Source organism: Mytilus californianus, unplaced genomic scaffold (genome assembly GCF_021869535.1).
Source record: "Mytilus californianus isolate M0D057914Y unplaced genomic scaffold, xbMytCali1.0.p SCAF_7, whole genome shotgun sequence".
Lineage (NCBI taxonomy): Eukaryota > Metazoa > Mollusca > Bivalvia > Mytilida > Mytilidae > Mytilus > Mytilus californianus.
This window is the reverse complement of record NW_026262723.1, coordinates 43,038,001-43,062,666: the sequence shown is the minus strand read 5'-3', so window position 1 is coordinate 43,062,666 and position 24,666 is coordinate 43,038,001. Positions and strand designations below refer to the sequence as shown.

Genomic DNA, 24,666 nt, shown 5'->3' with positions numbered 1-24,666 from the left:
CGATTTCTCATTTAGTATGGAACTGTGACAGATGACATATATAGACCATCGCACGTCAGCGAACAGACCATCGCACTTCGGCGTAGACCATCGCACTTCAGCGTGACCATCGCACTTCAGCGTCCCCATCGCACCTCCGAGTCCTACATATATTTAGGATAGAACACACCATTGTAAGTTTTATTGAGGTCTTTTTGTAATTCTAGCTTGTACTTTTTAATGCTGCGGTCACAAAAAAACATATTTAAGTGTTACGGCTTACTTTTGGGTTATCGACAGGACAAAAATAACCCAACAAAATTATTTAGGAAGAATCAATGAGTTGCAATGACTGCGAAGAGTAAATATAAGCACTTCTAAACAATTAAAATCACAAATAGGCATATATTATGAATTTATTTTGAATTCAGGGCCTTAAGTAAACCATGCATACTGTAAACTGTGAATTTATGCTGAGTCATCATAGTTAAGGCTCAGGATTTTCTCAATCTTCATGAAATATTTATAAAACTTCATATTTGAGTTAAATTCTTTAAAGTCTCTGCGATAAACCAGATTTTGTGAAATTCTGTATGTTGTATTTTTTAACCCTATATACAAACATTTATTCAAATAGAAAACCTTCTAAAAACACTTTTTCTCACAACAATACTTATTTATCAGAATTATAGCCTTAAGGAAATCACTGCATATACTCTAAGTTTCCATTTACAGTACATGTCATACCCCTACCCCTGTTTCAGTTTTTTAAAGAATTTGAAAACAAGACTTTAATTATTGCCAGCTTACCCTATGTGCATGTTTTCTGACATGAAATGTATAAAACATGTTTTAAACTATTCTAATAACAAATTGAAAGCATTTTAGAATACTATAAATGTATTGTTTAGTAGTTAATCATTCCAACATGATTCAAGATTATACAAAGTATCCAATCCTGCCTGTGTCTCCAGTCCACATCTTACTGTATGCCTATTTGTCAATGAAGGTTCACAATTTCTGTCTCAAATGGTCAGTTAAGAATTCTTGTCACAACAGTTTCATCTCTAACCATATAACTAACATAAGTTAGTTAATGTATGAACTAGAAGTGTCTAAACAAAGCCATATTTGCAAAATTGTATTTAAGAAGATATCAGTCTGGTGCATAAATTCAATAAAAGCTTGATAGAAAAGACTGCTTACATCTTATTTTTGCATAACTTTCCAGCACAGTTATTGTTTTGTTTACAAAAGACCTCGAAAATAATAAAATCATAGCATTTACAAGTTAAATTATCTGTTTTATGACCCAGGGTAGGCATTTTTTTTTCAATTTTTTGCCCCCTGGGGCCCCACATTTCCTAAATATTTTCCTGTTTCTAGCAATGTGGAATATTTAATATATATTTAGGATAGAACACACTATTGTAAGTTTTTTTGAGGTCATTTTGTAATTCTAGCTTGTACTTTTTAATGCTGCGGTCACAAAAAAACATATTTAGGTGTTACGGCTTACTTTTGGGTTATCGACAGGACAAAAATAACCCAACAAAATTATTTAGGAAGGATCAATGAGTTGCAATGACTGCGAAGAGTAAATATAAGCACTTCTAAACAATTTAAATCACAAATAGGCATATATTATGAATTTATTTTGAATTCAGGGCCTTAAGTAAACCATGCATACTGTAAACTGTGAATTTATGCTGAGTCATCATAGTTAAGGCTCAGGATTTTCTCAATCTTCATGAAATATTTATAAAACTTCATATTTGAGTTAAATTCTTTTAAAATCTCTGCGATAAATCAGATTTTGTGAAATTCTGCATGTTCTATTTTTTAACCCTATATAGGTTGCAATTCTGTAAATATAGACAATGCAATTTCCCATAGGAACTCCCTTTGCGGCTAAAACTGTGACACTTTTACTATGAAGTTTCGTGAAAAATAATATCCCAGAACGGAAAGTTTATATGCACTAATATTTTATTCAAAGGTCAAAATATAGGGCTGTGCGGCATATTTCAACATTTATATGACCTGAACTTCTATGAGTTAAAACTTATACTAAAATGCTATACAACCCTTACCTTCATATTTGGACCTCCTAAGAATTAAAATTTAGGCGCTACCATGTTTTTCTGTACTGGTTACATTCCCAAGTGATGTCTCTATGAGATAAAACACAGAGATCATAATTGGGAAACAGTACATTAACAAATTAACATATCTATGAATATTATATATCTCCCCAAAAGAGGCGTGGTTTGAGAAACAGCTGTATTTACAAAGTGCAGCCTATACAAACATTTATTCAAATAGAAAACCTTCTAAAAACACTTTTTCTCACAACAATACTTATTTATCAGAATTATAGCCTTAAGGAAATCACTGCATATACTCTAAGTTTCCATTTACAGTACATTTCATACCCCTACCCCTGTTTCAGTTTTTTAAAGAATTTGAAAACAAGACTTTAATTATTGCCAGCTTACCCTATGTGCATGTTTTCTGACATGAAATGTATAAAACATGTTTTAAACTATTCTAATAACAAATTGAAAGCATTTTAGAATACTATAAATGTATTGTTTAGTAGTTAATCATTCCAACATGATTCAAGATTATACAAAGTATCCAATCCTGCCTGTGTCTCCAGTCCACATCTTACTGTATGCCTATTTGTCAATGAAAGTTCACAATTTCTGTCTCAAATGGTCAGTTAAGAATTCTTGTCACAACAGTTTCATCTCTAACCATATAACTAACATAAGTTAGTTAATGTATGAACTAGAAGTGTCTAAACAAAGCCATATTTGCAAAATTGTATTTAAGAAGATATTAGTCTGGTGCATAAATTCAATAAAAGCTTGATAGAAAAGACTGCTTACATCTTATTTTTGCATAACTTTCCAGCACAGTTATTGTTTTGTTTACAAAAGACCTTGAAAATAATAAAATCATCGCATTTACAAGTTAAATTATCTGTTTTATAACCCAGGGTAGGCATTTTTTTTTTCTGTTTTTTGCCCCCTGGGGCCTCACATTTCCTAAATATTTTCCCTGTTTCTAGCAATGTGGAATATGTAGTATATATTTAGGATAGAACACTCTATTGTAAGTTTTATTGAGGTCATTTTGTAATTCTAGCTTGTACTTTTTAATGCTGCGGTCACAAAAAAAAACATATTTAGGTGTTACGGCTTACTTTTGGGTTATCGACAGGACAAAAATAACCCAACAAAATTATTTAGGAAGGACCAATGAGTTGCAATGACTGCGAAGAGTAAATATAAGCACTTCTAAACAATTTAAATCACAAATAGGCATATATTATGAATTTATTTTGAATTCAGGGCCTTAAGTAAACCATGCATACTGTAAACTGTGAATTTATGCTGAGTCATCATAGTTAAGGCTCAGGATTTTCTCAATCTTCATGAAATATTTATAAAACTTCATATTTGAGTTAAATTCTTTAAAATCTCTGCGATAAACCAGATTTTGTGAAATTCTGCATGTTCTATTTTTTAACCCTATATACAAACATTTATTCAAATAGAAAACCTTCTAAAAACACTTTTTCTCACAACAATACTTATTTATCAGAATTATAGCCTTAATGAAATCACTGCATATACTCTAAGTTTCCATTTACAGTACATTTCATACCCCTACCCCTGTTTCAGTTTTTTAAAGAATTTGAAAACAAGACTTTAATTATTGCCAGCTTACCCTATGTGCATGTTTTCTGACATGAAATGTATAAAACATGTTTGAAACTATTCTAATAACAAATTGAAAGCATTTTAGAATACTATAAATGTATTGTTTAGTAGTTAATCATTCCAACATGATTCCAGATTATACAAAGTATCCAATCCTGCCTGTGTCTCCAGTCCACATCTTACTGTATGCCTATTTGTCAGTGAAAGTTCACAATTTCTGTCTCAAATGGTCAGTTAAGAATTCTTGTCACAACAGTTTCATCTCTAACCATATAACTAACATAAGTTAGTTAATGTATGAACTAGAAGTGTCTATACAAAGCCATATTTGCAAAATTGTATTTAAGAAGATATCAGTCTGGTGCATAAATTCAATAAAAGCTTGATAGAAAAGACTGCTTACATCTTATTTTTGCATAACTTTCCAGCACAGTTATTGGTTTGTTTACAAAAGACCTTGAAAATAATAAAATCATAGCATTTACAAGTTATATTATCTGTTTTATGACCAAGGGTAGGCATTTTTTTCCCTGTTTTTTGCCCCCTTGGGCCTCACATTTCCTAAATATTTTCCCTGTTTCTAGCAATGAGGAATATTTAGTATATATTTAGGAAAGAACACACTATAATAAGTTTTATTGAGGACATTTTGTAATTCTAGCTTGTACTTTTTAATGCTGCGGTCACAAAAAAACATATTTAGGTGTTACGGCTTACTTTTGGGTTATCGACAGGACAAAAATAACCCAACAAAATTATTTAGGAAGGATCAATGAGTTGCAATGACTGCGAAGAGTAAATATAAGCACTTCTAAACAATTTAAATCACAAATAGGCATATATTATGAATTTATTTTGAATTCAGGGCCTTAAGTAAACCATGCATACTGTAAACTGTGAATTTATGCTGAGTCATCATAGTTAAGGCTCAGGATTTTCTCAATCTTCATGAAATATTTATAAAACTTCATATTTGAGTTAAATTCTTTAAAATCTCTGCGATAAACCAGATTTTGTGAAATTCTGCATGTTCTATTTTTAAACCCTATATACAAACATTTATTCAAAAAGAAAACTTTCTAAAAACACTTTTTCTCACAACAATACTTATTTATCAGAATTATAGCCTTAAGGAAATCACTGCATATACTCTAAGTTTCCATTTACAGTACATTTCATACCCCTACCCCTGTTTCAGTTTTTTAAAGAATTTGAAAACAAGACTTTAATTATTGCCAGCTTACCCTATGTGCATGTTTTCTGACATGAAATGTATAAAACATGTTTGAAACTATTCTAATAACAAATTGAAAGCATTTTAGAATACTATAAATGTATTGTTTAGTAGTTAATCATTCCAACATGATTCCAGATTATACAAAGTATCCAATCCTGCCTGTGTCTCCAGTCCATATCTTACTGTATGCCTATTTGTCAATGAAGGTTCACAATTTCTGTCTCAAATGGTCAGTTAAGAATTCTTGTCACAACAGTTTCATCTCTAACCATATAACTAACATAAGTTAGTTAATGGTTAGTTAATGTATGAACTAGAAGTGTCTAAACAAAGCCATATTTGCAAAATTGTATTTAAGAAGATATCAGTCTGGTGCATAAATTCAATAAAAGCTTGATAGAAAAGACTGCTTACATCTTATTTTTGCATAACTTTCCAGCACAGTTATTGTTTTGTTTACAAAAGACCTTGAAAATAATAAAATCATAGCATTTACAAGTTTTATTATCTGTTTTATGACCCAGGGTAGGCATTTTTTTTCCTGTTTTTTGCCCCCTGGGGCCTCACATTTCCTAAATATTTTCCCTGTTTCTAGCAATGTGGAATATTTAGTATATATTTAGGATAGAACACACTTTTGTAAGTTTTATTGAGGTCATTTTGTAATTCTAGCTTGTACTTTTTAATGCTGCGGTCACAAAAAAACATATTTAGGTGTTACGGCTTACTTTTGGGTTATCGACAGGACAAAAATAACCCAACAAAATTATTTAGGAAGGATCAATGAGTTGCAATGACTGCGAAGAGTAAATATAAGCACTTCTAAACAATTTAAATCACAAATAGGCATATATTATGAATTTATTTTGAATTCAGGGCCTTAAGTAAACCATGCATACTGTAAACTGTGAATTTATGCTGAGTCATCATAGTTAAGGCTCAGGATTTTCTCAATCTTCATGAAATATTTATAAAACTTCATATTTGAGTTAAATTCTTTAAAATCTCTGCGATAAACCAGATTTTGTGAAATTCTGCATGTTCTATTTTTTAACCCTATATAGGTTGCAATTCTGTAAATATAGACAATGCAATTTCCCATAGGAACTCCCTTTGCGGCTAAAACTGTGACACTTTTACTATGAAGTTTCGTGAAAAATAATATCCCAGAACGGAAAGTTTATATGCACTACTATTTTATTCAAAGGTCAAAATATAGGGCTGTGCGGCATATTTTCAACATTTATATGACCTGAACTTTTATGAGTTTAAACTTATACTAAAATGCTATACAACCCTTACCTTCATATTTGGACCTCCTAAGAATTAAAATTTAGGCGCTACCATGTTTTTCTGTACTGGTTACATTCCCAAGTGATGTCTCTATGATATGAAACACAGAGATCATAAATGGGAACCAGTACATTAACAAATTAACATATCTATGAATATTATATATCTCCCCAAAAGAGGCGTGGTTTGAAAAACAGCTGTATTTACAAAGTGCAACCTATACAAACATTTATTCAAATAGAAAACCTTCTAAAAACACTTTTTCTCACAACAATACTTATTTATCAGAATTATAGCCTTAAGGAAATCACTGCATATACTCTAAGTTTTCATTTACAGTACATTTCATACCCCTACCCCTGTTTCAGTTTTTTAAAGAATTTGAAAACAAGACTTTAATTATTGCCAGCTTATCCTATGTGCATGTTTTCTGACATGAAATGTATAAAACATGTTTGAAACTATTCTAATAACAAATTGAAAGCATTTTAGAATACTATAAATGTATTGTTTAGTAGTTAATCATTCCAACATGATTCCAGATTATACAAAGTATCCAATCCTGCCTGTGTCTCCAGTCCACATCTTACTGTATGCCTATTTGTCAATGAAAGTTCACAATTTCTGTCTCAAATGGTCAGTTAAAAATTCTTGTCACAACAGTTTCATCTCTAACCATATAACTAACATAAGTTAGTTAATGTATAAACTAGAAGTGTCTATACAAAGCCATATTTGCAAAATTGTATTTAAGAAGATATCAGTCTGGTGCATAAATTCAATAAAAGCTTGATAGAAAAGACTGCTTACATCTTATTTTTGCATAACTTTCCAGCACAGTTATTGTTTTGTTTACAAAAGACCTTGAAAATAATAAAATCATAGGATTTACAAGTTATATTATCTGTTTTATGACCAAGGGTAGGCATTTTTTTCCCTGTTTTTTGTCCCCTGGGGCCTCACATTTCCTAAATATTTTCCCTGTTTCTAGCAATGTGGAATATTTAGTATATATTTAGGAAAGAACACACTATAATAAGTTTTATTGAGGTCATTTTGTAATTCTAGCTTGCACTTTTTAATGCTGCGGTCACAAAAAAACATATTTAGGTGTTACGGCTTACTTTTGGGTTATCGACAGGACAAAAATAACCCAACAAAATTATTTAGGAAGGATCAATGAGTTGCAATGACTGCGAAGAGTAAATATAAGCACTTCTAAACAATTTAAATCACAAATAGGCATATATTATGAATTTATTTTGAATTCAGGGCCTTAAGTAAACCATGCATACTGTAAACTGTGAATTTATGCTGAGTCATCATAGTTAAGGCTCAGGATTTTCTCAATCTTCATGAAATATTTATAAAACTTCATATTTGAGTTAAATTCTTTAAAATCTCTGCGATAAACTAGATTTTGTGAAATTCTGCATGTTCTATTTTTAAACCCTATATACAAACATTTATTCAAAAAGAAAACCTTCTAAAAACACTTTTTCTCACAACAATACTTATTTATCAGAATTATAGCCTTAAGGAAATCACTGCATATACTCTAAGTTTCCATTTACAGTACATTTCATACCCATACCCCTGTTTCAGTTTTTTAAAGAATTTGAAAACAAGACTTTAATTATTGCCAGCTTACCCTATGTGCATGTTTTCTGACATGAAATGTATAAAACATGTTTGAAACTATTCTAATAACAAATTGAAAGCATTTTAGAATACTATAAATGTATTGTTTAGTAGTTAATCATTCCAACATGATTCAAGATTATACAAAGTATCCAATCCTGCCTGTGTCTCCAGTCCACATCTTACTGTATGCCTATTTGTCAATGAAAGTTCACAATTTCTGTCTCAAATGGTCAGTTAAGAATTCTTGTCACAACAGTTTCATCTCTAACCATATAACTAACATAAGTTAGTTAATGGTTAGTTAATGTATGAACTAGAAGTGTCTAAACAAAGCCATATTTGCAAAATTGTATTTAAGAAGATATCAGTCTGGTGCATAAATTCAATAAAAGCTTGATAGAAAAGACTGCTTACATCTTATTTTTGCATAACTTTCCAGCACAGTTATTGTTTTGTTTACAAAAGACCTTGAAAATAATAAAATCATAGCATTTACAAGTTTTATTATCTGTTTTATGACCCAGGGTAGGCATTTTTTTCCCTGTTTTTTGCCCCCTGGGGCCTCACATTTCCTAAATATTTTCCCTGTTTCTAGCAATGTGGAATATTTAGTATATATTTAGGATAGAACACACTTTTGTAAGTTTTATTGAGGTCATTTTGTAATTCTAGCTTGTACTTTTTAATGCTGCGGTCACAAAAAAACATATTTAGGTGTTACGGCTTACTTTTGGGTTATCGACAGGACAAAAATAACCCAACAAAATTATTTAGGAAGGATCAATGAGTTGCAATGACTGCGAAGAGTAAATATAAGCACTTCTAAACAATTTAAATCACAAATAGGCATATATTATGAATTTATTTTGAATTCAGGGCCTTAAGTAAACCATGCATACTGTAAACTGTGAATTTATGCTGAGTCATCATAGTTAAGGCTCAGGATTTTCTCAATCTTCATGAAATATTTATAAAACTTCATATTTGAGTTAAATTCTTTAAAATCTCTGCGATAAACCAGATTTTGTGAAATTCTGCATGTTCTATTTTTTAACCCTATATAGGTTGCAATTCTGTAAATATAGACAATGCAATTTCCCATAGGAACTCCCTTTGCGGCTAAAACTGTGACACTTTTACTATGAAGTTTCGTGAAAAATAATATCCCAGAACGGAAAGTTTATATGCACTACTATTTTATTCAAAGGTCAAAATATAGGGCTGTGCGGCATATTTTCAACATTTATATGACCTGAACTTTTATGAGTTTAAACTTATACTAAAATGCTATACAACCCTTACCTTCATATTTGGACCTCCTAAGAATTAAAATTTAGGCGCTACCATGTTTTTCTGTACTGGTTACATTCCCAAGTGATGTCTCTATGATATGAAACACAGAGATCATAAATGGGAACCAGTACATTAACAAATTAACATATCTATGAATATTATATATCTCCCCAAAAGAGGCGTGGTTCGAAAAACAGCTGTATTTACAAAGTGCAACCTATAGGTTGCAATTCTGTAAATATAGACAATGCAATTTCCCATAGGAACTCCATTTGCGGCTAAAACTGTGACACTTTTACTATGAAGTTTCGTGAAAAATAATATCCCAGAACGGAAAGTTTATATGCACTACTATTTTATTCAAAGGTCAAAATATAGGGCTGTGCGGCATATTTTCAACATTTATATGACCTGAACTTCTATGAGTTTAAACTTATACTAAAATGCTATACAACCCTTACCTTCATATTTGGACCTCCTAAGAATTAAAATTTAGGCGCTACCATGTTTTTCTGTACTGGTTACATTCCCAAGTGATGTCTCTATGAGATGAAACACAGGGATCATAAATGGGAACCAGTACATTAACAAATTAACATATCTATGAATATTATATATCTCCCCAAAAGAGGCGTGGTTTGAGAAACAGCTGTATTTACAAAGTGCAACCTATACAAACATTTATTCAAATAGAAAACCTTCTAAAAACACTTTTTCTCACAACAATACTTATTTATCAGAATTGTAGCCTTAAGGAAATCACTGCATATACTCTAAGTTTCCATTTACAGTACATTTCATACCTCTACCCCTGTTTCAGTTTTTTAAAGAATTTGAAAACAAGACTTTAATTATTGCCAGCTTACCCTATGTGCATGTTTTCTGACATGAAATGTATAAAACATGTTTGAAACTATTCTAATAACAAATTGAAAGCATTTTAGAATACTATAAATGTATTGTTTAGTAGTTAATCATTTCAACATGATTCCAGATTATACAAAGTATCCAATCCTGCCTGTGTCTCCAGTCCACATCCTACTGTATGCCTATTTGTCAATGAAAGTTCACAATTTCTGTCTCAAATGGTCAGTTAAGAATTCTTGTCACAACAGTTTCATCTCTAACCATATAACTAACATAATTTAGTTAATGTATGAACTAGAAGTGTCTAAACAAAGCCATATTTGCAAAATTGTATTTAAGAAGATATCAGTTTGGTGCATAAATTCAATAAAAGCTTGATAGAAAAGACTGCTTTCATCTTATTTTTGCATAACTTTCCAGCACAGTTATTGTTTTGTTTACAAAAGACCTTGAAAATAATAAAATCATAGCATTTACAAGTGATATTATCTGTTTTATGACCCAGGGTAGGCATTTTTTTCCTGTTTTTTGCCCCCTGGGGCCTCACATTTCCTAAATATTTTCCCTGTTTCTAGCAATGTGGAATATTTAGTATATATTTAGGATAGAACACACTATTGTAAGTTTTATTGAGGTCATTTTGTAATTCTAGCTTGTACTTTTTAATGCTGCGGTCACAAAAAAACATATTTAGGTGTTACGGCTTACTTTTGGGTTATCGACAGGACAAAAATAACCCAACAAAATTATTTAGGAAGGATCAATGAGTTGCAATGACTGCGAAGAGTAAATATAAGCACTTCTAAACAATTTAAATCACAAATAGGCATATATTATGAATTTATTTTGAATTCAGGGCCTTAAGTAAACCATGCATACTGTAAACTGTGAATTTATGCTGAGTCATCATAGTTAAGGCTCAGGATTTTCTCAATCTTCATGAAATATTTATAAAACTTCATATTTGAGTTAAATTCTTTAAAATCTCTGCGATAAACCAGATTTTGTGAAATTCTGCATGTTCTATTTTTTAACCCTATATAGGTTGCAATTCTGTAAATATAGACAATGCAATTTCCCATAGGAACTCCCTTTGCGGCTAAAACTGTGACACTTTTACTATGAAGTTTCGTGAAAAAAAATATCCCAGAACGGAAAGTTTATATGCACTACTATTTTATTCAAAGGTCAAAATATAGGGCTGTGCGGCATATTTTCAACATTTATATGACCCGAACTTCTATGAGTTTAAACTTATACTAAAATGCTATACAACCCTTACCTTCATATTTGGATCTCCTAAGAATTAAAATTTAGGCGCTACCATGTTTTTCTGTACTGGTTACATTCCCAAGTGATGTCTCTATGAGATGAAACACAGAGATCATAAATGGGAACCAGTACATTAACAAATTAACATATCTATGAATATTATATATCTCCCCAAAGAGGCGTGGTTTGAGAAACAGCTGTATTTACAAAGTGCAACCTATACAAACATTTATTCAAATAGAAAACCTTCTAAAAACACTTTTTCTCACAACAATACTTATTTATCAGAATTGTAGCCTTAAGGAAATCACTGCATATACTCTAAGTTTCCATTTACAGTACATTTCATACCTCTACCCCTGTTTCAGTTTTTTAAAGAATTTGAAAACAAGACTTTAATTATTGCCAGCTTACCCTATGTGCATGTTTTCTGACATGAAATGTATAAAACATGTTTGAAACTATTCTAATAACAAATTGAAAGCATTTTAGAATACTATAAATGTATTGTTTAGTAGTTAATCATTTCAACATGATTCCAGATTATACAAAGTATCCAATCCTGCCTGTGTCTCCAGTCCACATCCTACTGTATGCCTATTTGTCAATGAAAGTTCACAATTTCTGTCTCAAATGGTCAGTTAAGAATTCTTGTCACAACAGTTTCATCTCTAACCATATAACTAACATAATTTAGTTAATGTATGAACTAGAAGTGTCTATACAAAGCCATATTTGCAAAATTGTATTTGAGAAGATATCAGTTTGGTGCATAAATTCAATAAAAGCTTGATAGAAAAGACTGCTTTCATCTTATTTTTGCATAACTTTCCAGCACAGTTATTGTTTTGTTTACAAAAGACCTTGAAAATAATAAAATCATAGCATTTACAAGTGATATTATCTGTTTTATGACCCAGGGTAGGCATTTTTTTCCTGTTTTTTGCCCCCTGGGGCCTCACATTTCCTAAATATTTTCCCTGTTTCTAGCAATGTGGAATATTTAGTATATATTTAGGATAGAACACACTATTGTAAGTTTTATTGAGGTCATTTTGTAATTCTAGCTTGTACTTTTTAATGCTGCGGTCACAAAAAAACATATTTAGGTGTTACGGCTTACTTTTGGGTTATCGACAGGACAAAAATAACCCAACAAAATTATTTAGGAAGGATCAATGAGTTGCAATGACTGCGAAGAGTAAATATAAGCACTTCTAAACAATTTAAATCACAAATAGGCATATATTATGAATTTATTTTGAATTCAGGGCCTTAAGTAAACCATGCATACTGTAAACTGTGAATTTATGCTGAGTCATCATAGTTAAGGCTCAGGATTTTCTCAATCTTCATGAAATATTTATAAAACTTCATATTTGAGTTAAATTCTTTAAAATCTCTGCGATAAACCAGATTTTGTGAAATTCTGCATGTTCTATTTTTTAACCCTATATAGGTTGCAATTCTGTAAATATAGACAATGCAATTTCCCATAGGAACTCCCTTTGCGGCTAAAACTGTGACACTTTTACTATGAAGTTTCGTGAAAAAAAATATCCCAGAACGGAAAGTTTATATGCACTACTATTTTATTCAAAGGTCAAAATATAGGGCTGTGCGGCATATTTTCAACATTTATATGACCCGAACTTCTATGAGTTTAAACTTATACTAAAATGCTATACAACCCTTACCTTCATATTTGGATCTCCTAAGAATTAAAATTTAGGCGCTACCATGTTTTTCTGTACTGGTTACATTCCCAAGTGATGTCTCTATGAGATGAAACACAGAGATCATAAATGGGAACCAGTACATTAACAAATTAACATATCTATGAATATTATATATCTCCCCAAAGAGGCGTGGTTTGAGAAACAGCTGTATTTACAAAGTGCAACCTATACAAACATTTATTCAAATAGAAAACCTTCTAAAAACACTTTTTCTCACAACAATACTTATTTATCAGAATTGTAGCCTTAAGGAAATCACTGCATATACTCTAAGTTTCCATTTACAGTACATTTCATACCTCTACCCCTGTTTCAGTTTTTTAAAGAATTTGAAAACAAGACTTTAATTATTGCCAGCTTACCCTATGTGCATGTTTTCTGACATGAAATGTATAAAACATGTTTGAAACTATTCTAATAACAAATTGAAAGCATTTTAGAATACTATAAATGTATTGTTTAGTAGTTAATCATTTCAACATGATTCCAGATTATACAAAGTATCCAATCCTGCCTGTGTCTCCAGTCCACATCCTACTGTATGCCTATTTGTCAATGAAAGTTCACAATTTCTGTCTCAAATGGTCAGTTAAGAATTCTTGTCACAACAGTTTCATCTCTAACCATATAACTAACATAATTTAGTTAATGTATGAACTAGAAGTGTCTATACAAAGCCATATTTGCAAAATTGTATTTGAGAAGATATCAGTTTGGTGCATAAATTCAATAAAAGCTTGATAGAAAAGACTGCTTTCATCTTATTTTTGCATAACTTTCCAGCACAGTTATTGTTTTGTTTACAAAAGACCTTGAAAATAATAAAATCATAGCATTTACAAGTGATATTATCTGTTTTATGACCCAGGGTAGGCATTTTTTTCCTGTTTTTTGCCCCCTGGGGCCTCACATTTCCTAAATATTTTCCCTGTTTCTAGCAATGTGGAATATTTAGTATATATTTAGGATAGAACACACTATTGTAAGTTTTATTGAGGTCATTTTGTAATTCTAGCTTGTACTTTTTAATGCTGCGGTCACAAAAAAACATATTTAGGTGTTACGGCTTACTTTTGGGTTATCGACAGGACAAAAATAACCCAACAAAATTATTTAGGAAGGATCAATGAGTTGCAATGACTGCGAAGAGTAAATATAAGCACTTCTAAACAATTTAAATCACAAATAGGCATATATTATGAATTTATTTTGAATTCAGGGCCTTAAGTAAACCATGCATACTGTAAACTGTGAATTTATGCTGAGTCATCATAGTTAAGGCTCAGGATTTTCTCAATCTTCATGAAATATTTATAAAACTTCATATTTGAGTTAAATTCTTTAAAATCTCTGCGATAAACCAGATTTTGTGAAATTCTGCATGTTCTATTTTTTAACCCTATATAGGTTGCAATTCTGTAAATATAGACAATGCAATTTCCCATAGGAACTCCCATTGCGGCTAAAACTGTGACACTTTTACTATGAAGTTTCGTGAAAAAAAATATCCCAGAACGGAAAGTTTATATGCACTACTATTTTATTCAAAGGTCAAAATATAGGGCTGTGCGGCATATTTTCAACATTTATATGACCCGAACTTCTATGAGTTTAAACTTATACTAAAATGCTATACAACCCTTACCTTCATATTTGGATCTCCTAAGAATTAAAATTTAGGCGCTACCATGTTTTTCTGTACTGGTTACATTCCCAAGTGATGTCTCTATGACATGAAACACAGGGATCATAAATGGGAACCAGTACATTAACAAATTAACATATCTATGAATATTATATATCTCCCCAAAAGAGGCGTGGTTTGAGAAACAGCTGTATTTACAAAGTGCAACCTATACAAACATTTATTCAAATAGAAAACCTTCTAAAAACACTTTTTCTCACAACAATACTTATTTATCAGAATTGTAGCCTTAAGGAAATCACTGCATATACTCTAAGTTTCCATTTACAGTACATTTCATACCTCTACCCCTGTTTCAGTTTTTTAAAGAATTTGAAAACAAGACTTTAATTATTGCCAGCTTACCCTATGTGCATGTTTTCTGACATGAAATGTATAAAACATGTTTGAAACTATTCTAATAACAAATTGAAAGCATTTTAGAATACTATAAATGTATTGTTTAGTAGTTAATCATTTCAACATGATTCCAGATTATACAAAGTATCCAATCCTGCCTGTGTCTCCAGTCCACATCCTACTGTATGCCTATTTGTCAATGAAAGTTCACAATTTCTGTCTCAAATGGTCAGTTAAGAATTCTTGTCACAACAGTTTCATCTCTAACCATATAACTAACATAATTTAGTTAATGTATGAACTAGAAGTGTCTAAACAAAGCCATATTTGCAAAATTGTATTTAAGAAGATATCAGTTTGGTGCATAAATTCAATAAAAGCTTGATAGAAAAGAATGCTTACATCTTATTTTTGCATAACTTTCCAGCACAGTTATTGTTTTGTTTACAAAAGACCTTGAAAATAATAAAATCATAGCATTTACAAGTTAAATTATCTGTTTTATGACCCAGGGTAGGCATTTTTTTTCTGTTTTTTGCCGCCTGGGGCCTCACATGTCATTAAATATAAGCACTTCTAAACAATTTAAATCACAAATAGGCATATATTATGAATTTATTTTGAAATCAGGGCCTTAAGTAAACCATGCATACTGTAAACTGTGAATTTATGCTGAGTCATCATAGTTAAGGCTCAGGATTTTCTCAATCTTCATGAAATATTTATAAAACTTCATATTTGAGTTAAATTCTTTAAAATCTCTGCGATAAACCAGATTTTGTGAAATTCTGTATGTTGTATTTTTTAACCCTATATAAGTGAATCAATATTAAAGCCAAAATATGCAATCTCTAATGACCTGACAACAGTATCGTAACTATATCCCTTCTTAATAAGTCTGTTTAAAGGTTTTGTTAGCTTTTGAGGTGAATACTGACATTTTTTGTGCTTTGTAAAGAATATTACCATAAAAGATTGGATGTGAAATACCCGAACGTATAAGATGACTGTATGCTGAGTTATATTTACGAATGATGTCCTTATACAACATACTTGTCAAACTTGCAAAATTTTGCCAAATTGTTTTGTCTGTTATAGAGTAGGTTTGTCTCCCACTGTAGATTTCATAGAACATGCACTTTATACCATTGTATATGTAACCATGTCATTTCAATCATTTCATTGTTTTGTAATTATGTTATTGTTATTATTACTGTTAATAGTCACACACTCCTAATGGAGTCTTGAGAAATAAAAGTTTCAAGTTTAAAGTTTTGAATCCAAGGGGTTTTGGGAAGGTTTCAAGTGACAATATTGTTACTCGGGTTACTGGTATTGTGCACGATAGACAATCATGTTCAGAGTGGTATATTACACGTGTGACGTTATGCAATACCATGTGTAAATTCAAAAAATACTATAGATTCAAAGGGGTTTGTTTGGAAATCATTCAATTCACGTTATTTTGAACATTAATCAATGCGTGTTAATCCATGCATGGACAAATTTACTTGTCTGCTGTCTTTATGTTACGCATAAGTGCAAAAGAAATTATCAATTTTCGTAAAGGAAATTATGAAATACCAAATAGATATAAGAAGATGTGGTATGAGTGCCGATGAGACAACTCTCTATCCAAGTCAAAATTTATAAAAGTAAACCATTATATGTCACAGTACGGTCTTCAACACGGAGCCTTGGCTCACACCGAACAGTAAGCTATAAAGGGCCCCAAAGATTACTAGTGTAAAACCATTCAAACGAGAAAACCAACGGTCTAATCTAATCAAATGTCTTTTAAACCATATTATATATTTGTGTTTTGTCTGTCCTGTCTCGTTAAGTATTATTGTTTGTAATTATATTGAATCTTGAATCTGTATTTTATTAAAAAAAATTGCTTATTATTGAAGTAGATAAAAAAATGTTTGTCCTGAGAAAAAAAACCTTGACCCCCCCTTTTTTTACAAAAGAAGAAGAAAAGATGAATAGTCAGTGCTTTACATGGACAATATTTTGTGCATATCACACAATATGTGTACGTTAGGACTGTTTTAATCATTTTTATCGTTCACAAACTTATGCATGCGTATTAAGTTATTGTATAAGCAGATTTTATGTCATTTCAGGTATGCAAGCAGGGTTCAGTCAGCCGTATGGTGTCAATGACAACAGTGGATTTGTCCCACCACCGGCATATAATCAAGCAGCTATGCCTGGCCAGCATCCCAGTTAACTATTTAATTATTAAATATTATATAAGCATAGTATAATGACATTTTAAAATTGCTTTGAGTATTTTGAAATTAATGCTAATCATACAGATTTATCTATATGTCAAATATCAAAATAGACTATACTTTTATAACTTTTGACTTGGATGGAGAGTTGTCTCATTGGCACTCATACCACATCTTCTTATATCTATATAATGACATAGTGTTGCTGTATATCATATTTGTTTTTCGTTTATTGTTTTTTTTTATCTTTGTTTATATAAATCAGACCGTTAGTTTTCTTGTTTGATTTGTTTTACATTTTCCCTATCGTGGCCTTTTATAGCTTGCAAGGCGGTTTGGGTTTTTTTCATTGTTGAAGGTCGTACGGTGATCTATAGTTTCTAACGGCTACGTCATTTGTCACCTTTGGAAAGTTGTCTCATTGGCAGTCATACCACATCTTCTTATTTTTACTTTTTACATACTGGTAGTAGTTGTGGTTAACCGACGGTTTGTGTCTAGGTAAAAAATTTGTTCAAAATGTTTTTTTAAATAAATGGTATTATAGCTTCTTTGCATTCAAATTCCAAAAAGATTTGCCTTACTTTTAAATTCTTGACTCTGCGAGTGAAACATATACAGGGTAAATTGGCCCTGCCTCGTTTGTGTATACTTTTTATCGATTTTTTTAAATATATTATGGTGACACAGAAAAATAACTAGTTTAATAATACGCAAAGGTAGCTAGCCGTGCTCTGGGTAGTTTAATGACGAAAGTGATATTAGCAGGAGGAATGACTCATAGGATGTACACCAAACGTTATACAGCTACGGTCGAACCGATATTACTATACGGTAGTGCCATGTGGGGCACTGAATCGTTTAGTGCCATTTCAGCTGTACAAAACAGTTTCTTTCCGTTGGAAAACTGACCTCGAATGTAGCTACTCGTGGTGATATGGGATGGACATCTTGTCATACAAAACAACGAATACATTACTGTAGGCTATTGTGTAGACTTCTTCGTACCGAACAAAATAGAATATTTTATAAAATATTAAAATGGACATCTAGGAGGAAAAAAGGTTGGTCTTTTGAAGTTGACAAAATTGTGAATAGTTTAAACTTTAGAGATATTGTATACGACTTGTCGTTTTCCACAAAAACTGTTATGGGAACTGTTATTGAAAAGTTGGTAGAACTCGACAATACAGTATGGCACAGAGAACTTTTTAATGATCGGCGCAATATACATAATGGAAATAAGTTACGCACAAATAGAATGTTTGAAGATAATGTAAAAACTGAACCGTATGTTCGCCAGCCCTGAAATACGTACTATGGCTCTGTTTCGGTCCGGTACACTACCCTTGGCCTATGAGACTGGCAGGTACTCCAGGCCGCCAATCCCGGTAGAAGAAAGATTCTGTGTTTTTTGCAACCTTGGTTGTGTAAAAAATGAAAATTATTTCCTTCTTGAATGCGAACTGTATGGTGACACCTTATAATTTATTTTCCGAATGCTCTAAATATATCGATCACTTTAACAACCTTAATATGGACGATAAATTTATAAAAATCATGAACTGTTCAAATATCCAACACTATTTTGGTAAAATATTACATAAGTTTTTTATTCGCAGAGAGTTATTTTATAGTATATATTTTATTCAGAATTTATAACTGTTCTTAAACGCAAATATTTTTTATCCGTAGAAATTTTTAATTACAGACAGTAATTTTAAAACTTGTTATACGTCTAGTTCAACCATAGTCAAGACATTTTTATATATTTAGATTTTTTATAACTTTCTCTTTTTTTTTCTTTTTTTTTTTTAACAATTTTACAGATATAAGAAACACTTTTAATTAGAAATGTTTAGTTGTTTTAACTTTGATCATTATTGTATAAAGTTTTATATTGTTAGTGTCTCATAAGTTAAATTTTTATGGCTGGATATTGATTGTTTTATGTGTAAATATTACAAATTTTGTAGATGTTTTATGACAATCAATATGTGACATTTTGATAAATAAAATTTATTATTGCAAGTTATTATTCCATCTATTTGCATAAACTGTTCGTGGTTCTACATACTATGCCATTAAGGGATGTTAAAAATAGTGTTCATTCTACTAGTAGTATTAATATCTTAAAATAAAAAGAATGTTATATAACAGCCATTATTGGGTCCACGTAATTGCGAAACAGCAAAAATGCCATCTACGATATAATTCAAAATCATGTGAGTTTTAAAGATAAGTAGATAGGTTGATAAGACATATTAGAAAAATATCATTTTGGATAAAGTCGCATCTAAAAAGTAAAATAACAAAAATATCGAACGCCAAGGAAAATTCAAAACGGAAAGTCCCTAAACAAAATTAATGTCAAAATCAAAAGCTCAAACACATCAAACACATCAAACGAATGGAAAACAACTGTCATATTCCTGACTTGGTACAGACATTGCCTTATGTAGAAAATGGTGGATTAAATGGCAAATGATTTGTAAACTTCTGAAGAATATTATTCAATTGGCATTGGACACGTATTGATGTTGAACTTTAAAGGCCAAACAGGATCTGTCAGATCATACCTTTTCCGTTATCAAAAACCGTTGATACAAACCGATTTACAGATCATAACCCTATTTCTTGTACATGTGTTTCAGTGGTTGTTGTTTGTTGATGTATACCACATTTATTTTTCATTTATTGTCTTGTACATAAATCAGGCCGTTAGTTTTCTTGTTTTGATTGTTTTACGTTTGTCATTTCGGGACCTTTTATCGATTGATATGCAGTATGGGTTTTGCTCATTGTCGGAGGACGTACAGTGACCTATAGTTGCTAACTTCTACGTTATTTGACCTCTGGTGGAGAGTTGTCTCATTGGCAATCATACCTCATCTTTTTATTTCTATATAGCCATCTAGACACATTCTGTCATTTATTATATACTATGGTCATTTTAGTGTATGTCTTTTGTAAGATATAGTTTGTATTTTGTTTTTTGTTTTTACAACTATTTTTGTTTGCCTCACACAAATACATATTGTTTTCTATGTACGATAAATTACATGTATTATAAAAATGAACGCGTCCGTCTGATACTTTGGGCGCAGGACATTATAGGGAAAATGCGACAGTAATAATATATGCATGTGCGATAACTTGTATCCCGCAGAATTATTCATTTAGTCTCGTCAAAATTATTTTCGAAATTGACTATTGAAAGCCCTTCTTTTGGATTTTTTCCCAATACCATCTGTTTAATTTAAGTGAAGGATACCAAAATTCAACGTAAAATGAAGTGAGAGTGAGTAAGCCTTTTCTCAAAACGTATATCTATGTGGACATTCTTCGTGAAATTCTCTTTCGATTGATGTTTTTAATTATATACGGATAGGGTTTTGTCTTGTCAAAATGTAATGTCAAAATTGACAGTTCTCATTCAATTTGAAAAGAAACTCTTTGTTTGGTTTTTCCAACGATTTGTATAGTAGATTCCTATAATACAAATCTATTTTTTCTCTCGTTACAATCTATGTAATTTCAATTTAGGGTATCATATATTTTACGAGAGCGAGTATTTGTGTATCTGAAAATGTGTAGCTTCCAGAAAGAAAAAGAAAGACGACTTTATCTTAAAGAAGATGTAATAACTTTTCAACACTTATGGTTTTGATCCTCGATTTTATTCGAAATCTTTGTTTCGTGATGGTTTAGTCGAGTTTTTTTTTTTTAAATCTTTATAATTTAATTCATGAACTTGTTTTTGTTTCTTTATTTAATTGTCACTATCATGTCACTTGAACATAATTTTCAATTTTGATTTTAAATAACTAAGTGTATCAATTTCCTGAATGCTTCTGACAAAACATCAAATGAAAATCTCTCCGATCAGATACACTATAATATAAGCAAAATGAGGATTTTAAATTTGATGTATGCCTTTTTGTGCTTCTTCGTTACATTTGTTTGTATTTATAGTGATTAAAATGATAACACAATGTTGACTGCTGTATCCCTATTTTTGACATTTTTACCTATTGTGTCTGTTTGTTTTGTTCACGCATCGTTGTCAATATAATGGAATTAGATGCGACTGTCATACAAGTGAGAGGTTTAGCCAGCTATAAAACCAGGTTCAATCCACCATTTTCTACATAAGAAAATGCCTGTACCAAGTCAGGAATATGACAGTTGTTATCCATTCGTTTGATGTGTTTGGTTTTTTTTTATTTTGCCATTTGATTGGGGACTTTCCTTTTTGAATTTTCCTCGGAGTTCAGTATTTTTGTGATTTTACTTTTTTTTCGATCAGATACACCTGAAAGTTATGAATTATACCTTGTTATATGTTCAATATTTTTTTAACGTTGTATTTTATAGTGTTAAATATTTGTTTAATATTTGATTAATTGTGCATTTATTATAAGTGAAGATAAAATATGTGTACCAACTTCAAAAATTTAAATGAGTAATTAAAAAATGCTTAAAACCTTTTTCACAATTTTAAACCTGTTTTACTTAAATAGCGGGGCATCTGAAGACAATTTGTCGTGTGTAGTTACCTCCCCTAATTTCGACTAGTTGGACACACGGTTTCGATATTTTCATGACTCAGCAGTTTCGATATTAAGATGACTTAGTAGTCTCGATAATAAGATGACATAACACTTTCGATTTTTAGATGACTTAGAAGTTTCGATATTAAGATGATCCAGAAGGTTCGATATTTTGATGACTAAGCAGCTCCGATATTAAGCTGACCTAGCAGTTTCGATATTAAGACGACCTATCAGTCTCGGTAATTAAACGACCTAGTAGTTTCGATATTTTTCGATGACAGAAGTTTCGACTTTCGATATTTGAAAGACTTAACAGTTTCGGTGTTGAGATGACGTAGCAGTTTCGATATTTAGATGCCCTAGCAGGTTCGATTTTCAGATGACTTAGCAGTTTCCGATATTTGGATGACTAAGCAATTTTGATATTCAGATGACTTAGCAGTTCCGTTATTAAGATGACCTGCAGTTTCGAAATTAAGATGACTTAGCAGTTTCGACCATAAGTTGATCTAGCAGTTTCGATATTTCGGTGACAAAGCAGTTTTGATATTCAGATGAACTAACAGTTTGATATTAAGATGGCTTAGCAGTTTCGGTATTTAGAAGACATAAAAATTTCGATATTCAGATGACTTAGCAAATTCAATATTAAGTTGACTTATCAGTTCCGATATTAAGATGACCTAACAGTTTCGATATTAAGATGATCCAGCAATTTCGATATTTTGATGACTAAGCAGTTTCGATATTAAGATGACCTAGCAGTTTCGATAATAAGATGACCTACCATTCTCGATATTTCGATGACTAAGCAGTTTTGATATTCAGTGGAAAAAACAGTTTGATATTAAGATGGCTTAGCAGTTTCGATATTAAGATGACCTAACAATTTCGATATTCAGATGACTTAGCAGTTTCGATATAAAGATGACTAAGCAGTTCCGATATTAAGATGACCTAACAGTTTCTATCTTAAGATGATCAAGCAGTTTCGATATTTTTATGACTAAGAAGTTTCGATATTAAGATAACCTAGCAGTTTCGATATTATTAATAAGATGACTTAGCAGTTTCGATAAGAAGATGACCTAGCAGTTTCCAAATTTCGATGACAGTTTTGACTTTCGATATTTGAATGTGTTAGCAGTTTCGATATTAAGATGACGTAGCAGTTTCGATATTTCGATGCTCTAGCCGTCTCAATATTTAAATGACTTAGTAGATTCGATATTTCGATGAAAAAGCAGTTTTGATATTTAGATGAACTAACAGTTTGTTACTAAGATGGCTAAGCAGACTCGGTATTAAGATGACATAAAAATTTCGATATTCAGATGACTTAGCAGTTCGATGTTAAGTTGACTTATCAGTTCCGATATTTAGATGACCTAACAGTTTCGATATTAAGATGATCCAGCAATTTCGATATTTTGATGACTAAGCAGTTTCGATATTAAGATGACCTAGCAGTTTCGATAATAAGATGACCTAGCAGTCTCGATATTTCGATGACTAAGCAGTTTGATATTCAGTGGAAATAACAGTTTGATATTAAGATGGCATAGCAGTTTGGATATTAAGATGACCTAACAATTTCGATATTCAGATGACTTAGCGGTTTCGATATAAAGATGACTTAGCAGATCCGATATTAAAATGACCTAACAGTTTCTATCTTAAGATGATCAAGCAGTTTCGATATTTTTATGACTAAACAGTTTCGATATTAAGATGACCTAGCAGTTTCGATATTATTAATAAGATGACTTAGCAGTTTCGATAAGTAGATGACCTAGCAGTTTCCATATTTAGATGGCAGAAGTTTTGACTTTCGATATTTGAATGTGTTAGCAGTTTCGATATTTCGATGCCCTAGCCGTCTCAATATTTAAATGACTTAGCAGATTTGATATTTCGATGAAAAAGCAGTTTTGATATTCAGATGAACTAACAGGTTGATATTAAGATGGCTTAGAAGTTTTGATATTAAGATGATCTAACTATTTCGATATATTTTAAGATTGCCTTCCTTTTCCCGGATAAACACTAAAAAAACATTTCCTTTCGCTACAAAGGAAAAAATTGACAAACGACATGATATATAATATATATTTGCTGTTTTTTTTTACTAATACCATGCATGGTCCATTAAACCAAATAGTATGCAGTGCCAGATACACTGTTTATTTGTTTTTGTAGCTTATACAATTGCATCACAAATCATTCCTTGCAAATATGTCGAACAATTATACACCCAAATGCACAGAATATTACCATTAACTGGCTAAACATTGATCATTCTTTCAAATGATAGAACTAAACAAAAGAAGTGTTTGGTGCAATTGGTTTTTTTTTTTACGTCATCCTTCATTTTTGCCATGGCGTTATCTTGTCTTTATTGGCTTTTGACTGTTCTCTTGGTATCGGCCACCTCTTTTTTGTACGAAAGCCGATCAACATGAAATTTTAAAATTTTGTAAGTGTTTCAAAATCCTTATTCCAACTTTCATTCACTGATCATATAAATCATCCAGATATAATGAAACGAAGAGTTCTAACAGAATATTATACATACAGTATATCTATAAAAAAAAAGGGGGGGGGTAGAAGAAACCAACGGACAGACGTAAAGTTCTCCAAATTATTCGTGTGATTTTAGTGTTATTTTGACAGCAAAAACATGCAACTATATGTAAATAGTACATAGTGGATATATTTTCGTGAAGTGTAAACACTGGTTAGAATGCTACGTTCTAGAATAAGGCAAAACG

General features: G+C 31.2%; 1 protein-coding gene across 1 annotated transcript in view; it reads left to right on the top strand.

Annotated features, from left to right (window-relative positions):
- The window catches only part of LOC127709435 (cysteine and tyrosine-rich protein 1-like), a 28,907-nt gene extending 11,287 nt beyond the window's left edge, over positions 1 to 17,620 (top strand). The window contains exon 4 of the mRNA XM_052214977.1: positions 17,229 to 17,620. Coding sequence (XP_052070937.1) covers positions 17,229 to 17,335 — 107 coding nt within the window. The 3' untranslated portion in view covers positions 17,336 to 17,620. The remainder of the gene's footprint in view (positions 1 to 17,228) is intronic.
- The last annotated feature ends 7,046 nt before the right edge of the window (positions 17,621 to 24,666 follow it).